This window comes from Bufo gargarizans, chromosome 1, assembly GCF_014858855.1.
Source record: "Bufo gargarizans isolate SCDJY-AF-19 chromosome 1, ASM1485885v1, whole genome shotgun sequence".
NCBI classification, from domain to species: Eukaryota; Metazoa; Chordata; class Amphibia; order Anura; family Bufonidae; genus Bufo; species Bufo gargarizans.
Window position 1 is genome coordinate 327036751 of NC_058080.1, and position 18657 is coordinate 327055407.

General features: G+C 44.6%; 1 protein-coding gene across 4 annotated transcripts in view; it reads right to left on the reverse strand.

Moving 5' to 3' along the window:
• Window positions 1-17261, reverse strand: part of MLLT1 (MLLT1 super elongation complex subunit) — a 205772-nt gene extending 188511 nt beyond the window's left edge. For 2 of the 4 annotated variants that reach the window (XM_044306058.1, XM_044306049.1), the window contains exon 1: window positions 17032-17260. In XM_044306058.1, the coding sequence (XP_044161993.1) occupies window positions 17032-17043 (12 nt within the window). In that variant the 5' untranslated portion in view covers window positions 17044-17260. Of the gene's footprint in view, window positions 1-17021 lie in introns of all 4 variants that reach the window. The other 2 variants (XM_044306040.1, XM_044306067.1) reach the window with 2 other exon arrangements.
• Window positions 17262-18657: the final 1396 nt, after the last annotated feature.

An 18657-nucleotide genomic window follows, 5' to 3' on the forward strand; every position in this document is an offset into this window, starting at 1 on the left:
CGCAAAAACTGAAGAAAAGGGCCCTCAACGTCATGTGCCTGTATCCATAGGCAACAAAAAGGCATTACCATTCCTGGTTGACACGGGGGCAGCCAAAACAGTAGTAGACCAGAGTTTCTTGCAGCCTCATCAGGTAACCCCTTGTTATGTACCGGCTGTCGGATTTACAGGAGAAACTGTTTTTGCCCGTGAATCTGAGCCAGTTAAAGTAAAGCTAAAAGACAGTACGGTTGTTACCCAATTGTTAAAGAAAACCTTCCAGAACCTCTAACTCCATAAAAGGGGTATTATTATCTTAATTATCACTGTTAAATCTGTTAATGATTTAACAGTGATCATTTTTCTAAATATATTTAATTAACCAATTCCCACCCCTTAGAAGAAAATAAACAAATACTTACCTGACTGTTGTCTTCCGTCTCCCATGGTTACAGCCACCACTCTTCTCAGGAATCGTGGTGGCCACGCTAGCGCTTCTCCTGGCCTGCCGCTCCCGCAGTCCCGAAAGCGCACGCCGAGGCGGCGCATGCGCTATGGTAATTTCTTTCTGGCCAGTATAGTATAGTAAATCAATTAAGATGGAGCCTGCCCCCTGCCGAAACCAGGAAGTGGACAGCGTTCCGGGAACAGGTAAGTATGAAACGGTGTGTTGATAATACCCCTTTAAGGACCGGGCTCATTTTCACCTTCAGGACCAGGCAATTTTTTGCAAGTCTGACCAGTGTCACTTTGTGGTGATAACTTTAAAACACTTTGATGTATACAGGCCATTCTGAGATCGTTTTTTCGTCACATATTGTACTTAATTACACTGGTAAAATGGAGTAAAAAAATAAATAAAAATTTACAATTCATTTTTATTTATAAAAAATAAATAAATATGTACTTCATGTTAGGCTCATTTTGGGAATGACATTTTATTTTTGGGGGACATTACATGGCTTGGGCAGACTACATGGGCCAAATGGTTCTTATCTGCCGACACAGTCTATGTTTCTATGTTAGAAGTTTAGAAGTAAATCTTGAAAATTTCTCCGAAAAATGTCAAAAAAAACAACTTTTTAACCACCTCCGGACCGCCTAACGCAGATGTGCGGTCCGGAGGCGGCAGCGCTGCGCAGAGTCACGCATATACGCGAGATGACGCGCTTTGCCCGCCCGCGCATGCGCAGTTCGGGCCGGCATTTCGTCAAGGGGAGGTCGAGTCATCAGCTTGCCAGCCAATGATCGCGGCTGGCAAGCTGATAAAAAAAAAAAAAAAAAAAAAACACACAACACAATCAAGTGCCAGATAACAGATCATATTAGTAAATATGATCTGTTATATGGCTGCCCTGCTCCTCTGCTGGTCCTTTTCGTCGGTTGGATCCAGCAGAGGAGCAGGCTTCACAGTGAGTAGCACCAACCAACACCACACTTTAGCCCCAGATCACCCCCTGCACCCCAATTAACCCTTTGATCACCCCTTTGTTCGCCCCTGTCAATCACTAGTGAAAGGAAAAAAGTGATCAGTGCAAACTGTCACTTTTTTTTTTTCACTGGTATTGATTTTTTATGTTTTAGGTATAGTTTAGGCCCCTTGGTTAGGTAGTTTAGGGATCAGTTAGCGCCCAGCCCACCGCACCGCAGTCCCTTATTCGCCGATTAGCGTATCGCTAATCAGCATTTGTAATTTTATAGTATCTGGAAGTGATCAAAACTGATCACGGTCAGATCTATAATAGTATTAGTGTCACTTTAGTTCGCCCTCCACCCAAAACGCAGTGTTTGCCCGATCAGGCCTGATCGGTCGCCCACACCCGCCCAACCGTAGTGACAAAATTTTTTTTTGTTTTGATCACTGCACATTCACTTTACACGCGCTGCGGCGATAAAAAAAAAAAAAACAGTTTTGATCTTTTTTTATCAACCGCAGCGGCCTCCGGTACTTCGCTAGCCTCCCCTTTGTAAGACGGGCTTACTTTTTTTTCTTGGGTAGTCTCAGGGAATACCCCTAAATTTAGTTGCCCAAACGTCAAACAGGGGGTATTCTTCTGAAGAGGCCTACAGGCTTCTGACCCAGTCGGATGAGGAATGGGAACCCTCATCTGATGAATCTAGCGGGTCAGAATACGAACCTGTAGAAAGCAGCGGCTCTCTGACCCAAAGTTCGGACGAGGAGGCTGAGGTCCCTGATAGCACCAGGCGTACCCGGCTCCATGTCGCTAGACCACAGGTTGCGCAGGATCCGCTTTAAGGGCAGCAGAGTGGGGCTGGTGCTGTCGGATTACGTGGTGAGGCATACACCAGCAGCGCAGCCCTCCCTGGACCTAGTACCAGCACTGCTGTACAACCTGGTGACGTGGCGAGCACCAGAAGGGCAGTTGAAGCTGGTACGGTGGCACGAGCAGTAGTGACCCCGTCGCAGCCACCGCAAAGACGGGCCCGTAGAGCCCCTAGAATCCCAGAGGTGCTGGCAAACCCTGATTGGCAGTCACCAACTTCAGCCGCACCTGTAGTTCCCCCTTTCACCGCCCAGTCTGGAGTTCGGGTTGAGACAGCTCAGATCGGTTCGGCCCTGGGATTTTTTGAGCTGTTCTTGACTGTGGAGCTCTTGGACATAGTTGTGGCCGAAACAAACAGGTATGCCATACAATTTATAACCACCAACCCGGGAAGCTATTATGCCCAGCCTTTCCGGTGGAAACCAGTCCAAGTTTCCGAAATTAAAACTTTTCTGGGCCTCCTCCTCAACATGGGTCTAACTAAAAAGCATGAATTGCGGTCAAATTGGTCCACGAACCCAATTCATCACATGCCCATGTTCTCTGCTATGTCAAGGGCACGTTTTGAGGCCATCATGCGTTTCCTGCACTTTAGCGACAACACCGCCTCCCGTCCCAGAGGCCACCCTGCTTTTGACCGGCTCCACAAAATTCGGCCCCTCATAGACCATTTCAACCTGAAATTTGCAAATTTGTATACCCCAGAGCAAAACATCTGCGTAGACGAGTCCCTGATACATTTTACCGGGCGCCTTGGCTTCCAACAATACATCCCAAGCAAGCGCGCCCGGTATGGGGTCAAATTGTATAAGCTCTGTGAAAGGGCCACAGGCTATACCCACAAATTTCGGATCTATGAGGGAAAAGATCAGACCCTGGAGCCGGTCGGTTGCCCTGACTACCTGGGGAGCAGTGGGAAGACAGTCTGGGACTTGGTGTCACCCTTATTCGGCAAGGGGTACCATCTTTATGTGGACAATTTCTACACAAGTGTGGCCCTCTTTAGGCATTTGTTTCTAGAACGGATTGGCGCCTGTGGCACCGCGCGAACTAGTCGCGCGGGCTTCCCCCAACGGCTCGTTACCACCAGTCTTGCAAGGGGGCAGAGGGCCGCATTGTGTAACGAAGAACTGCTGGCGGTGAAATGGAGAGACAAGCGTGAGGTTTACATGCTCTCCTCCATTCACGCAGACACGACAATACAAATTGAGCGAGCAACCCGTGTCATTGAAAAGCCCCTCTCAGTCCACGACTATAACCTTCACATGGGAGGGGTGGACTTCAATGACCAGATGTTGTCTCCGTATTTAGTTTCCCGCAGAACCAGATGCTGGTATAAGAAGGTGTCTGTATACCTAATTCAATTGGCTCTGTATAATAGTTTTGTTCTCTACAGTAAGGCTGGGAGAACTGGATCCTTCCTCAAATTTCAGGAAGAGATCTTCGAGAGCCTCCTGTACCCAGGAGGTTCCGTGGCCCCATCCACCAGTGTAGTTAGCCGTCTACACGAGCGGCATTTCCCCAATGTCGTTCCTGGTACCTCAACCCAACCGTCACCCCGAAAAAGATGTCACGTCTGTAGCAGGAGTGGAATAAGGCGTGACACCCGCTATTTCTGTCCTGACCACCCTGCCCTATGCTTTGGAGAGTGTTTCCGGGAAGTACCACACACAGGTACACCTAGCATAGGGATCACATCTCACCAGGACAGGCACACAGGGCTATTAGGGCCCATTCACATACAGCTGCTGCAAACCTCTAACGCACTTCGCCACATCTTTGGGCGATTTGTGCTTTGCACATTGACCCATGGGGAAGGAGAGGTTTGTTCTATAAAAGGTAAAAACACACAACACACACACACCAGTAAGCAAAAAGGTTAAATGTTTAGTTCAAAAAGTTAAAGTTTATATATTCTGTTCCAAAGTTAAATAAAATTATTGCGTTGCGGCCTGTTTTTTTTTTTTTAACCTTCCAGGTGGACCAACCGATCGACCAGCTGCAGCACTGATGTGCGTTCTGACAGAAGCATTGCGCTGCTGTCAGATTACACGCAAGTCTGTGTATGCGGCGCTGCAAGACGAGATTTCTACTCTGCAGTAAAAGATACGTTTACCAAGGCATACGAGCTGAGGAGGAGGCGGCGTTCCTATGCTTTGGCAAACACTTTGTATATATAAAAAAAAATAAAAATAAATAAAAATCCCGGCAATGATTTATTCATCCACATCGATTGATGTGAATGGAGAAATCTGGTTTGCCAGGGCATACGAGCTAAGTGGGTATGGATGTTGGGCGGAGCTCCTATGTCCTGGCAGACGCCTTTCCCCTCTTTTATTTTTTTTTGGCAGAGATTTCTTCATCCACATTGATCGATGCGAAAGAAAAAAAAATGAACGGCACAGATTTCTTCATTCAGCCCAGAGGCTGAACGGAAAAAAACATCTCATTACCCGTATGCTCAATATAAGGAAAATAGCAGAAACTCCTAATGCTGGCCATACATGTAATGATTGCGGAGACCCTCAAATGCCAGGGCAGTACAAACACCCCACAACTGACCCCATTTTGGAAAGAAGACATCCCAAGGTATTCGCTGAGGGGCATATTGAGTCCATGAAAGATTTAAATTTTTGTCCTAAGTTGGCGGAAAGTGAGACTTTGTGAGGGAAAAAAAAAAAAATTTCCGCCAACTTATGCCAAAAAAAAAAAAAATTCTATGAACTCGCCAGGCCCCTCATTGAATACCTTGGGGTGTCTTCTTTCCAAAGTGGGGTATTTATACTGCCCTGGCTTTTTAGGGGCCCTAAATCGTGAGAAGAAGTCTGGGATCCAAATGTCTAAAAAATGCCCTCCTAAAAGGGATTTGGGCACCTTTGCGCATCTAGGCTGCAAAAAAAGTGTCACACATGTGGTATCGCCGTACTCAGGAGAAGCTGGGGAATGTGTTTTGGGGTGTCATTTTACATATACCCATGCTGGGTGAGAGAAATATCTTGGCAAAAGACAACTTTTCCAATTTATTTTTTTTTATACAAAGTTGGCATTTGACCAAGATATTTCTCTCACCCAGCATGGGTATATGTAAAATGACACCCCAAAACACATTCCCCAACTTCTCCTGAGTACAGCGATACCAGATGTGTCACACTTTTTTGCAGCCAAGGTGGGCAAAGGGGCACATATTCCAAAGTGCACCTTTCTGATTTAGCAGGCCATTTTTTACACATTTTGATTGCAAAGTACTTCTCACACATTTGGGCCCCTAAATTGCCAGGGCAGTATAACTACGCCACAAGTGACCCCATTTTGGAAAGAAGACACCCCAAGGTATTCCGTGAGTGGCACGGCGAGTTCCTAGAATTTTTTTATTTTTTGTCGCAAGTTAGCGGAAAATGATGGGTTTTTTTGTTTTGGTTTTTTTTTCCCTTACAAACACACATCATTTTCCGCTAACTTGCGACAAAAAATAAAAAAATTCTAGGAACTCGCCGTAGTTTGTAAACACTATAACTTTTAACCAAACCATTTTTTTTTTATCAGACACTTAGAACAATAAATTTAGCGAAAAATGTATATATGGATGTTGTTTTTTTTTTGCATAATTTTACAGCTGAAAGTGAAAAATGTCATTTTTTTCCAAAAAAAACGTTACATTTCGATTAATAACAAAAAAAGTAAAAATGTCAGCAGCAATGAAATACCACCAAATGAAAGCTCTATTAGTGAGAAGAAAAGGAGGTAAAATTAATTTTGGTGGTAAGTTGCATGACCGAGCAATAAACGGTGAAAGTAGTGTAGTGCAGAAGTGTAAAAAGTGGCCTGGTCATGAAGGGGGTTTCAGCTAGCGGGGTTAAAAAGGACCAGTTCAGGTCTGAAGTCACTTTGTGAGGCTTACATAATAGAAACCATCCAAAAATGACCCCATTCTAGAAACTACACCACTCAAGGTATTCAAAACTGATTTTAGAAACGTTGTTAACCCTTTAGGTGTTCCACAAGAATTAATGGTAAATAGAGACACAATTTCAAAATTTCACTTTTTTGGCAGATTTTCCATTTTAATATTTTTTTTCCCGGTAACAAAACAAGGGTAAACAGCCGAACAAACCTCAATATTCATGGCCCCGATTCAGTAGTTTACAGAAACACCCCATATGTGGTCGCAAACTGCTGTACGTGCATACGGCAGGGCGCAGAAGGAAAGGAATGCCATACGGATTTTGGAAGGCAGATTTTTCTGGACTGTTTTTTTTTTTTTTTTTTCACACCATGTCCCATTTGAAGCCCCCCCCTTTCTATATGCTGTTAAGAACATCTCAGGCAAGATGGCCACCCTCACTCATGTTCAGGAAACAGAATTAATAAATCTGCATACAGCTAGTAAAAAAAAAAAAAAAAAAAAAAAAAGTTGTGCGTTACTATCTGGTTTTAACTGTCAGAAAACATTTTTGGCGATACTCCTTTAAAGGGGTTCTGCACTTTGTTTTAACTGATAATCTTTCCTCTGGATAGATCATCAGCTTCTGATCAGTCACGACTAGTATCAACTAGTGTGGGCGGGACTAAGCTCTGTTCACTTGAATGGAGCTTAGCCCCGCCCACGCTAGTTGAAACTAGTCATGACGTCGGTGGGCTGGCGGTAAACAGTGAGAAGGCCGTGACATTGCTGGAGCACCGCTGCCTTCTCAAACAGCTAATCGGCGGGGGTCCGATTAGCTGATGATCTATCCAGAGGATAGATCATCAGTTAAAACAAAGTGCAGAACCCCTTTAAGCTAAAAGAAATCTAACTAATGCATATCGTAGCCTCCTACAGGGGCTTTAAAAAATTTTTTAAAAAATATATAAACATCATGGGCATCGTTGCGTCAAAAAACTTCACAGAAAAATATTTATCCCATAATACTGCGAATGATATAATGGAAAAAATATATATATACAAATCAAGACGGTCAATTGGCCATTTTTTCATTGCTTCACTTACCCCCAAAAATGTTTAATAAAAATCTTGGTAGACATAAAAAAAAGTTATGAGGATCAGAATATGGTGATGTAAAAAAAATAATTATTTTAGTATTGTTTTTGTATTTTTTTTTTTTCAGTATTAAATACACAAAAACTACATTGTATGTAATATTAAATGGTGCAGTTAGAAAGTATAACTTGTCCTGCAAAAAACAAGTCCCCATACAGCTATGTGAACGGGGAAAAAAAAAAAAGGGAAGGGTTATGGCCCTGTGAAGACAGGGAAGAAAAAATTAAAAACTCAAAAATGTCAGTATTCAATGGGTTAATAACTATAAATCACTATCCTTAAAATCTGAAAAATTCTAATTTAGAAAATAGCAAATGTTTCCAAATTTTCTGTAATTTTTTATTTTGTGGACAATTTACCAAAATTGCTCAAATAAGTAAAAGCATTTCAAAGTGAAATGTCAGATCTGCAAAATTAGGCCGGGTCAGGAAGGTGAAAAATGATTCTTGAAAGGGTTATGCCTCATTCACACGTCAGTGTTCGGTCAGTGATTTCCATCAGTGATTCGTGACCCAAAACCAGGTCCGGCTCTAAACACAGAACAGGAGCAGATCTTTCCCTTATACGTTATGTCTGTTGAGGCTTCTCTTCTGGTTTTGGCTCACAAATCACTGATGGAAATCACTGACCAAACACTGAAGTGTGAACGAGGCCTTAGGCTACTTTCACACTCGCGTTCTGTGAGGATCCATCATGGACGGATCTGTTCAGATAATACAACCGTCTGCATCCGTTCAGAACGGATCCATTTGTATTACCTTTAAACATAGCCAAGACTGATCCGTCTTTAACACCATTGAAAGTCTATTGTGTCAGAGGCAGCGTAAGGCTACTTTCACACTAGCGTTCGATCGGATCCGTTCTGAACGGATCCGATCATAATAATGCAGACGAAGGCTCCGTTCAGAACGGATCCGTCTGCATTATTTTTAGCATATAAAAGCTAAGTGTGAAAATAGCCACGTACGAATCCGTCCAGACTTTCAATGTAAAGTCAATGGGGGACGGATCCGCCTGAAGATTGAGCCATATTGTGGCATCTTCAAACGGATCCGTCCCCATTGACTTACATTGTAAGTCTGGACGGATCCGCACGGATCCGCACGCCTCCGCACGGCCAGGCGGACACCCGAACGCTGCAAGCAGCGTTCAGCTGTCCGCCTGTCCGTGCGGAGCGGAGGCTGAACGCCGCCAGACTGATGCAGTCTGAGCGGATCCGCTCCATTCAGACTGCATCAGGGCTGGACGGCTGCGTTCGGGTCCGCTCGTGAGCTCCTTCAAACGGAGCTCACGAGCGGACCGACAAACGCTAGTGTGAAAGTAGCCTTATGATGTCAGCCTCCAGAGCAGAATGGAGATTAAACGGAGACAAACTGATGCGTTCTGAGCGGATCCTTTTCCATTCAGAATGCATTAGGGCAAAACCGGCGCTTGTGAGCCCTGAACGGATCTCCCAAACGGAGAGGCAAAACACCAGTGTGAAAGTAGACCAATATAGAACTTTTTTTTTTGTTTTAAAAAAAATGAAGTGGCGCTCATTACAACTAACACTCCTGCAGTGCCCATGGACGAGGTGGTTTATTCGAATCGATGCAGCAGCACTAAGAAGCACTCTGTCCATACAAATACCTCGTATTCAACTTTTTCTGTTCTAAAAACAAACTATTTTAGATACATCCTTGGCATCTTCGCTATTTGGATACAGCGCTGTTGTACGGCTTTATCACTACTGTGGTCTGCCTAAGGCCCCCTGCACACGAACGTGTGCACCCCGTTGCCGTATTGCGGACCGCATTTGCAGATCAGCAATACACGGGTGCCGTTCCGTGGGCATTCCGCATCACGGATGCGGACACATTCACTTGAACGGGTCCGCAAATCCGGAGATGCGGAATGGTGCAGAACGGAAGCACAGAACGGAACCCTATGGAAGCACTACGGAGTGCTTCCGTGGGGTTTTGTCCCTTACTTCCGTTCCGCAAAAAGATAGAACATGTTCTATCTTTTTGCGGAACGGCCGGATCGCGGACCCATTCAAGTGAATGGGTCCGCAATCCGCTGTGGCTGCCCCACGGACTGTGTTCGCTCATTGCGGCCCGCATTTTGCGGGCCGCAGCACAACTTCGTGTGCAGGGGGCCTTAATCTCCAATGCATTCCCGTGTCTGTCACTTTGTATACTGTCAGATTCCTGCTACTTTTCTTACTGTCACTGTTCTTGGACTGGTTATGTACTGTGTCCCACAGATTACTACTGTTTGACCTGTGCTGTGTATACTGTTCTTGCTCCTACCGCTGGGAACCCCATTGATCACAAGAATGGGAGCCCCCCAGAAATAAATGGAGCGGCCGGTCGTACATGTGTGTGGCCACTCCCTTTGTTTTTATGGAAGTCCTGCTGAGTACAGTGCTTGGCTATCTCCAAATCTCCCACAGAAATGCTCATACCCAACTGCACGCTCTGTTCATTTCAGGGGGGGTTGTCGGGGGTATGATCAGTGGGAGTCCCAGCAGAAAGACTCCAGACGATCTAATAGTGGATAAGCGATAAATAAGTGCAGGCCACATGGGATAGTGCAGCATCTCGGATAACCCCTTTAACCAGCTCAGCTCCCCTAGCTTAAACCCCCTTAATGATCAGACCACTTTTAACAATTCTGCACTACACTAAACACTTTCTTCTCACTAATAGAGCTTTAATTTGGTGGTATTTCATTGCTGCTGACTTTTTTAAATTTTTTTATATTAAATCGAAATTCTTGCAAAAAAACGTAATTTTTCACTTTCGGTTGCAAAATTTTTCAATTAAAACTACATTTCTATATAAATTTCTCTCTAAATTTATTGTTCTACATGTCTGATAAAAAAAAAAAAAAAAAAATATGCAATAAGTGTATTTTTATTGGTTTGGGTAAAAGTTATAGCGTTTACAAACTATGGTGCAAAAATGTGAATTTCCGCATTTTGAAGCAGCTCTGACTTTCTGAGCACCTGTCATGTTTTCCGACGTTCTACAATACCCAGACAGTAGAAACACCCCAAAAATGACCCCATTTCGGAAAGTAGACACCCTAATGTATTCGCTGATGGGCATAGTGAGATCATGGAAGTTTTTATTTTTTGTCACAAGTTAGTGGAATATGAGACTTATAAACTGTATTAAAAAAAAAAAAAAAAAAAAAAAACACACCCTCATATTCCACTAACTTGTGACAAAAAATAAAAATTTTACATGAACTAACCATAACCCTCACGGAATACCTTGGGGTGTCTTCTTTCCGAAATGGGGTTATTTGTGGGGTATTTATACTGCCCTGGCATCTTAGGGGCCCTAAAGCGCGAGAAGTAGTTTGGAATCCAAATTCGTAAAAATGCCCTGTGAAAGCCTGAAAGTACTCATTGGAAATTGGGCTCCTATGCGCATCTTGGCTGCAAAAAAGTGTCACATGTGGTATTGCCGTACTCAGAAGAGGTAGGGCAATGTGTTTTGGGGTGTATTTTTACCTATACCCATGCTGGGTGAGAGAAATATCTCTCTAAAAGTCAACTTTTCTCATTTTTTTTTTTTTATACAAAGTTGTCATTATAGAGAGATATTTCTCTCACCCAGCATGGTTATAGGTAAAAAGACACCCCAAAAGACATTGCCCTACTTCTCCTGAGTACGGCGATACCACATGTGTGACACTTTATTGCAGCCAAGATGCGCAAAGGGCCCAATTTCCTTTTAGGAGGGCATTTTTAGGCATCTGGATTCCAGACTTCTTCTCACGCTTTAGGGCCCCTAAAATGCCAGGACAGTATAAATACCCCACATGTGACACCATTGTGGAAAGAAGACACCCCAAGGTATTCCGTGAGGGGCATGGCGAGTTCATAGAAGTTTTTTTTTTTGCACAAGTTAGCGGAAATTGTTTTTTGTTTTTTTTTTCTCACAAAGTCTCCCTTTCCGCTAACTTGTGACAACAAATTCAATCTTTCATGGACTATGCCCCTTAGCGAATACCTTGGGGTGTCTTCTTTCTGAAATGGGGTCATTTGTGGGGTATTTATACTGCCCTGGCATTTTAGGGGCCCTAAAGCGTGAGAATAAGTCTGGAATATAAATGTCAAAAAATGTTTACGCATTTGGATTCCGTGAGGGGTATGGCGAGTTCATGTGAGACTTTATTTTTTGTCACAAGTTACTGGAATATGAGACTTTGTAAGAAAAAAATAAATAAATAAATAAATAAATAAATAAATAAAATTCCGCTAACTTGTGCCCCAAAAAAAAAATATCTTCTATGAACTCACCATGGCCCTCAAAAGTGATCTTTTTATAGCACCACAGCGATTTTACAGTCTTTTTGCAGTGATCAAAAAAAATAAATAAATTTCGTTCACTGCGGTGGGGCGGACTGAACGCAAGTGTGCGCACAAGATCAGGCCTGATCGAGCGAACACTGCGTTTTTTGTAGAGCCTATAGAACATTTCCTATTCTTGTCCGCAATTGCGGACAAGAAAAGGCATTTTCTATATAGATCTGGCAATGTGCGGATCAGCAAAATGCGGAAAGCACATTGCCGGTGTCCGTGTTTTGCGGATCCGTAAAACACATACGGACGTCTGAATGAAGCCTTACAGGGGGGTGATCAATGACGGAGTCAATATGGGGTGATCAGGGGTTAATAAGTGATTGGGGGGGGGGGGTGTAGTGTAGTGGTGCTTAGGCAGTTCTGTAAAGTAGCACATCTCCTTTTAGGGGAAAAAAAAAAAAAAAACGCATCTACAGCCTGCCAGCGAATGATTGCCGCTGGCAGGCTGTAGATGCACTCGTTTACCTGCCGATCCTGTGAACGCGTGCACCTGTGTGCACGCGTTCACAGGAAATCTCGCGTCTCGCGAGAGGACGCTTCGACGCGTCCAGGAGGAATAACAGGGCCGCCGCCAGGACACAATCCTGCGTGCGGCGGTCCTGTAGTGGTTAATCAGCACGTGATCCCAGCCTGGGACTAGAACTATCAGCACACGCAGTCTGAATCTCTTTCTAGCACTTTTGCGCTGCAGGTTATGACCCCAAAAGTGCCAGCCACTCAGGCACATGTGCTACTTACTATTAGGGCTCATGCACACGAACATATTTTCTTTCCGTGTCCGTTCCATTATTTTTTTTTTTGCGAACGGTATGCGGAAACATTCATTTCAACGGGTCCACAAAAAAAATAAAAAAAAATAAAAAAAATAAGGTTACTCCATGTGCATTCCATTTCCATATTTCCGTTTTTGAAAAAAAATAAAAAATATAGAACATGTCCTATTATTGTCCGCATTATGGACAAGGATAGGACTGTTCTATTAGAGGCCAGCTGTTCTGTAAAATACGGAATGCACGCGGATGTCATCCTTATATTTTGTGAAACGCAAAATACATATGGTTGTGTGTGTGAGCCCTTACTGTGAGGCATAGTTTTATCTATCTGGACCGCCCTGTGCCTCATATTAATAGTAAATAACCCTATGTTGCCCATTATGTGAGGAGGCGCATGATGTTGTTACTATTAATGTGATGCATAGGGTGTTAATAATTTGGACCACCATGTGGCTGAAATTAATAAATAACCCCATCAAGGACCTCACATTAACCTCATGTTGCCCACAGTGTGAGGAGGTACATGATGGGGTCACTTAATATTAATGTGCGGTACATGGAGGTACTAAAGAAATAACACTATAGGGGAGAGTTGTCAAACTGGTGTAGTGGGTAAAAGTAGAATTGGCTCAATTGACCATAGAAACCAATCAGATTCCACCTTTCTTTTTCCAAAGGAGTTGTGAAAAACGAAAGGTGGAACCTAATTGGTTGCTATGATCAACTAAGCCTGTTCTACTTTACACCAGTTTGATAAGGGCTCTTTCACACTTGCGTTCTTTTCTTCCGGCATAGAGTTCTGTCTATGCCGGAAGAATCCTGATCAGTTTTATCCTAATGCATTCTGAATGTAATGAAATCCGTTCAGGATGTCTTCAGTTCCGGAACGGAACGTTTTTGGGCCGGAGAAAATACCGCAGCATGCTGCGCTTTTTGCTCTGGCCAAAAATCCTGAAGACTTGCCGCAAGGCCGGATCCGGAATTAATGCCCATTGAAAGGCATTGATCCGGCCTTAAGATAAACGTCGTTTTGGCGCATTGCCGGATCCGACGTTTAGCTTTTTCTGAATGGTTACCATGGCTGCCAAGAGGCTAAAGTCCTGGCAGCCATGGTAAAGTGCAGTGGGGAGCGGGGAGCAGCATACTTACCGTCCGTGCGGCTCCCGGGGCACTCCAGATTGACGTCAGGGCGCCCCACGCACATGGATGACGTGATCGCATGGGGCACTCTGAAGCGCCCTGGGAGCCGCGCGGACTGTAAGTGTACCGCTCCCCCGCTCCCCACTACTACTATGGCAACCAGGACTTTAATAGCGTCCTGGCTGCCATAGTAACACTGAAAGCATTTTGAAGACGGATCCGTCTTCAAATGCCTTCAGCACACTTGCGTACTTCCGGATCCGGCGTGTAATTCCGGCAAGTGGAGTACACGCCAGATCCGGACAACGCAAGTGTGAAAGAGGCCTAAATCTCCCCCTATGTGCATCACATTAAGGGCCCATTGACACAATCAGATTTTTCGTAATTTTGCAGATCAGATGCGGACCCATTCATTTCAATGGGGCTGCAAAAGATGCAGACAGCACACTGTGTACTGTCTGTACTTCTGTTCGGTGGTCCCCCCCAAAAAAAGATATAACGCCCTATTCTTGTCCGTATTTGCGAACAAGAATAAGAATTTCTATGATGGAGAAGGATGTGCCAATTAGAGTTGTTGCGATACCGAGTTTTTTTATTCGATACCATAAAAAATTATTGCGATACTCCATACATTCGATACCACGCGAAAAAAAATAAACCAAAAAAGGCACGTGCATTCCGCATTTAAAAAAAAATAATAATTATAGTTTTTATTTTTTATTTCGGCGTTCACCGCATAGATTTTTTTTCTATTTTAATAGTTTTGACTTTTCGGACGAGGCGATATGTGATATGTTTATTTATTTATTGTTTATATATTTTATATGTAATTGATACTTAATATTTTGGTGGTTTTTTTTTTTACTTTATTTAATAACTTGGGGACTAGAACCTGGGATTTTTTCATCCCTTGTCCTATTCACCCTGATAGAGCTCTATTAGGGTGAATAGGACGTTACAGTCTCCCTGCTGCCCTGTTCACACAGCAGCAGGGAGTCGACTATGGCAGGCAGGGCTTCAGTAGCGTCCTGGATGCCATGGTAACCGATCGGAGCCCCAGGATTACACTGCTGGGGCTCCGATCAGAAGCTGCCACTGCACCACCAATGAGGAGGAGGTGAGCGGATTCTGTGGCCACTGGCGCCAATGATTTTTATACTGGACGGGTTGAGGTGGGGGGCGCTGCGCCACCAATGATAATTAACCCTGAATACAGGAGGCAGGTACTGGCAGCATATCAGAGGCAGTTAACCCCTCATGTACCGCACCTGACCGGTTGACCGCCTCTGATCGCAGCTCCCTGTCAGAGGCAGGGTGTCGGCAATGTGATTATACTGCCGGCACCTGCCTCCTGTATTGAAAGTTAAAGACTACCTTTCCTGGGTTCAGACTTAGTCAAGTTACCAGGCTACATAGAGCGGCGTCCAGGGATCTCCCTGCACCTACTATTATTCCTGGGCGCCGCTCCGTTCGCCCCAGTTACAGTCTCCTGCTCCGTATGCTAATTACCACTATCGGAGCGATGGGGAGGAGACATCGGCTTCTCTCCTGGGCGTTCCGAGAGAATTAGCATACGGAGCAGGAGACTGTAATGGGGGCACAGCGGGCGAACGGAGCGGCGCCCAGGAATAATAGTAGGTGCAGGGAGATCCCTGGGAGCCGCTCTATGTAGTCTGGTAACTTAACTAAGTCCGAACCCATAAAAAAAAGGTTGTCCTATCATTGGTGGCGCAGTGTGCCCACCCCTCCTCCGCCCCTCTCTCCTCATTGGTGGCAGCAGCACAGGGGAAGGGAGGACTGCTTCCTTCTCCCCTGTGCTTCTGAGGGAACATGAGTGCGCCGACAGCAGCGCACTCATGTTCTGTGATACTGGACTGCGCAGAAGCGCAGGCCAGTATCGAAACAAAATGGAAATCCCGGTATGAATGAGCCCTGTTGTGGAAATTTTATTATGCAGACATTTTATTTGAGGATGTGTGTGTGTGTGTTTTTATAGATTGGCTAAATCCGACACAGGGAGACAGATGACAAAGAGCGCTCTAGCAGAGGGTACTTTGGCTGAATCGGGACCAGTGGTCATCCTTCCTTATACAGGGATGCATTCCAGCCACATTGATTGCCCCTCCCTGTCCTTTGACATGTCATCACTTCCTGTATCCTTGTCTTGGGCCAGCCCCTTTTTACACCTTATGCGAGTAAATAAAAAGGAACAGGTTGAGCAGGGAGGGGAGGAGTTGCTCAGAATTCAATCAAGATGGTAGCACCTGGGTCTGGCTCTGACTGCGGCTGAGGGAAGATGGATTTACCTTTTTCCTTACACAGACTTTTATGCGAGCTGCATGCAGCAGTGTCTCCATGCAGCAGTGTCTCCATGAGGCAATACACAGGAAATGTCTCCTGCAGCAAGAATGCTCCTGGATGATATAGGACCTGTAAAGCTATCACCACCACATAACCAGTAACATACGTGGTATATCTGGTGCAACCCTACTCAGTACGTGCCATATCCTCCCCTAGGCTGCTTTCAAATTACCGTGTGCAGTCCGTGTGATGGCCAGCCTGCCCGGAGTAACAACAGCTCATGATCCATGATGCCGTTAGCTCCGGCCCAACCATGGCTCTACTGTCCTGTAGTCAGTATGGGACAGCACACCCGCAGCAGGGCTGGAAATCACAGCATCCCAGATCACCCATAGTAGGTCTGGAAAATGTGGTCATCACAAGGCTGCACACGTTTCAGATTACACATTGTTTTTTTCTGTGCAGATTCTCATGCAGAAAAAAGAAACGCAGCATGAAGCACAGTACCAGTATGTACTTTTTTTTTTTTTGTGAGGATGTAGAAATCCACATTATATCCATTACATATGCAGTACCTCCTTTTCAATGGAAGGGTGAGAACTGTGGCGAAACATCAAATCCGTAAATAACACATGCAGCTTAACGCGGTTTTGGCACAGAAATTTGCATGGTTACACGCACATGTGCAGGTACCCATAGGTTTACTAGCAGAAGTTCCACACAGATTTCTGTGGGGCTTTCTGTGCGTTTCCCCTCAAAAACCGTATGTTTTACTTGCAAATGTGATGTGGTTTTGCCAAAGGGTGCAAATATAGTGGACATTATATGCACAGCAGAGAGAAGTGGGTTTGTCTAACCTGATCCGCTTTACTGGTACTGTATTACACAAGGTGTGCAGGTGGCCTTAGTACAGACAGTCCTGTTGTCCCCTCAGCTAACTGCTGCTTGCCATACACTGTGCCCTGCCACTGTTCTCTCTGCATTGTGCGAAATCCAGTAAAGCTCTATGGTCCCCATGAACCCTGTGCTGAAGTTGCTCTTGGTTCTAGTCTTTATAACACAGCACATACAAATTAGGCGAAAGCACCATGCTTTTTGTTCCTGTACACATGCATTCTGGGGAAGCAGTGGTCAGTGCCTACTTTCACCTTTCAGTACCTGACTGTCCATGTCTCTACGTGCAGGTCGTCTTTCTTCCTCCCACAGTCTTCAAGGTTCCTACGGCCTCATCCTCCGCCTTACCACCACTTGTTCTTGCTTGGCACAACGTGAAAAGAAAGGCTCAGATCCAGCAAAGCTCTGCAAACCAGGCTTAGGCCCGAGCACCCTTCTCCTTTCAATGGAACACTCCGCCTGCAGGTCCCACAGCCGGGATACCGGAATGTACCACCTCGAATCTGACCAATCCGAAGGGTACAGCAGGCGGAGCTTCCTGTCAGGAAGGACGGTGGAGAAAGAAGGAGAACACAAAGCCACTGGATAGGCGGCGTGGCGAGATTGACATCAGGGCTAACTAATCAGTAGCTACTCTGTGGTTTCCATAGTGACTGCAGGGTTCTCCCCCTACATTCCAGTCTCTTTCGCTCCGCCCACCATTTTTCGCGAAGTAATTTCTTACCTGTGAGTTCCTTATATCACAGTGGAGTTGTGAGGCGCCTTTGTGTCGGCTGTCATGCTAGTTCTGTATGTCCGCTATGTGCTTACTTGTAGATTGCGGCTGTGAAGGCTCATGGACGATTTTTGTTTAACAGCTCTTATGTTGAAAGCCTAAAATTGCTGCTGCTGCCATAGTATATATAGATAGATTATATATAGAGGATAGATATAGGTATATAGATAAATGATATATCTTTGGCGCAATAATAGCAGAACATATTAAACGCACTTGTCCTTGTTAACAAGCAGTGTGTTCAGAAACACACCTAACCATCACACGTCTCATGCCTTTTTAGATTAAAAAGCTTCCAAAAATTCTCCCTTATTGGGGACAGATGGTGTTTAAACACAGACGGTTTTATGGGAAGAAAAGAGTTCTCGACAAACTGTGTAAAAATACTAATATTGTAATTCGGCTTGCAGACAAGGGTGGGGGGATCGTTGTTCAGGGTATAGAATATTATAATCTAGAACAGCTTTTGAGAAGGGCACTTACTGATGGCATCATCAATAAAGTAGAAAAACAATATCTCATTATACCATTCCCTGCCAAACCCTACTTTTACCATTTACCCAAAGTACATTAGGACGCAAGGAACCCTTCCCGCCGGGGGACCAATTGTATCCAATACCAATTCAGCTACCAACAATCTGGTTAATTTCCTCGACTTACATCTCCAAAAGTATGTCGCTACTGTACCAAGCTATCTCAAAGACTTAAAGGGAACCTGTCACCGGGATTTTGTGTATAGACTTAGAGCTGAGGGCATGGGTCGCTAGATCGCCGCTAGCACATCCGCAATATCCAGTCCCCATAGCTCTGTGTGCTTTTATTGTGTAAAAAAACAACAACATTTGATACATATGCAAATTAACCTGAGATGAATTCTGTCCCTGAGATGAGTCAGGGACAGGACTCGCCTCAGGTTAATTTGCATATGTATCAAATCATTTTTTTTTCCACAATAAAAGCACACAGAGCTATGGGGAATGGATATTGCGGATGTGCTAGCGGCCATCATTAGCGTTTTTCTTATCCGGCACTGAGTTCCGTCAAAAGTGCTCAATGCCGGAAAAGAACTGATCAGTGATATCCCCATGCATTCTGAATGGAGAGTAATCCTTTCA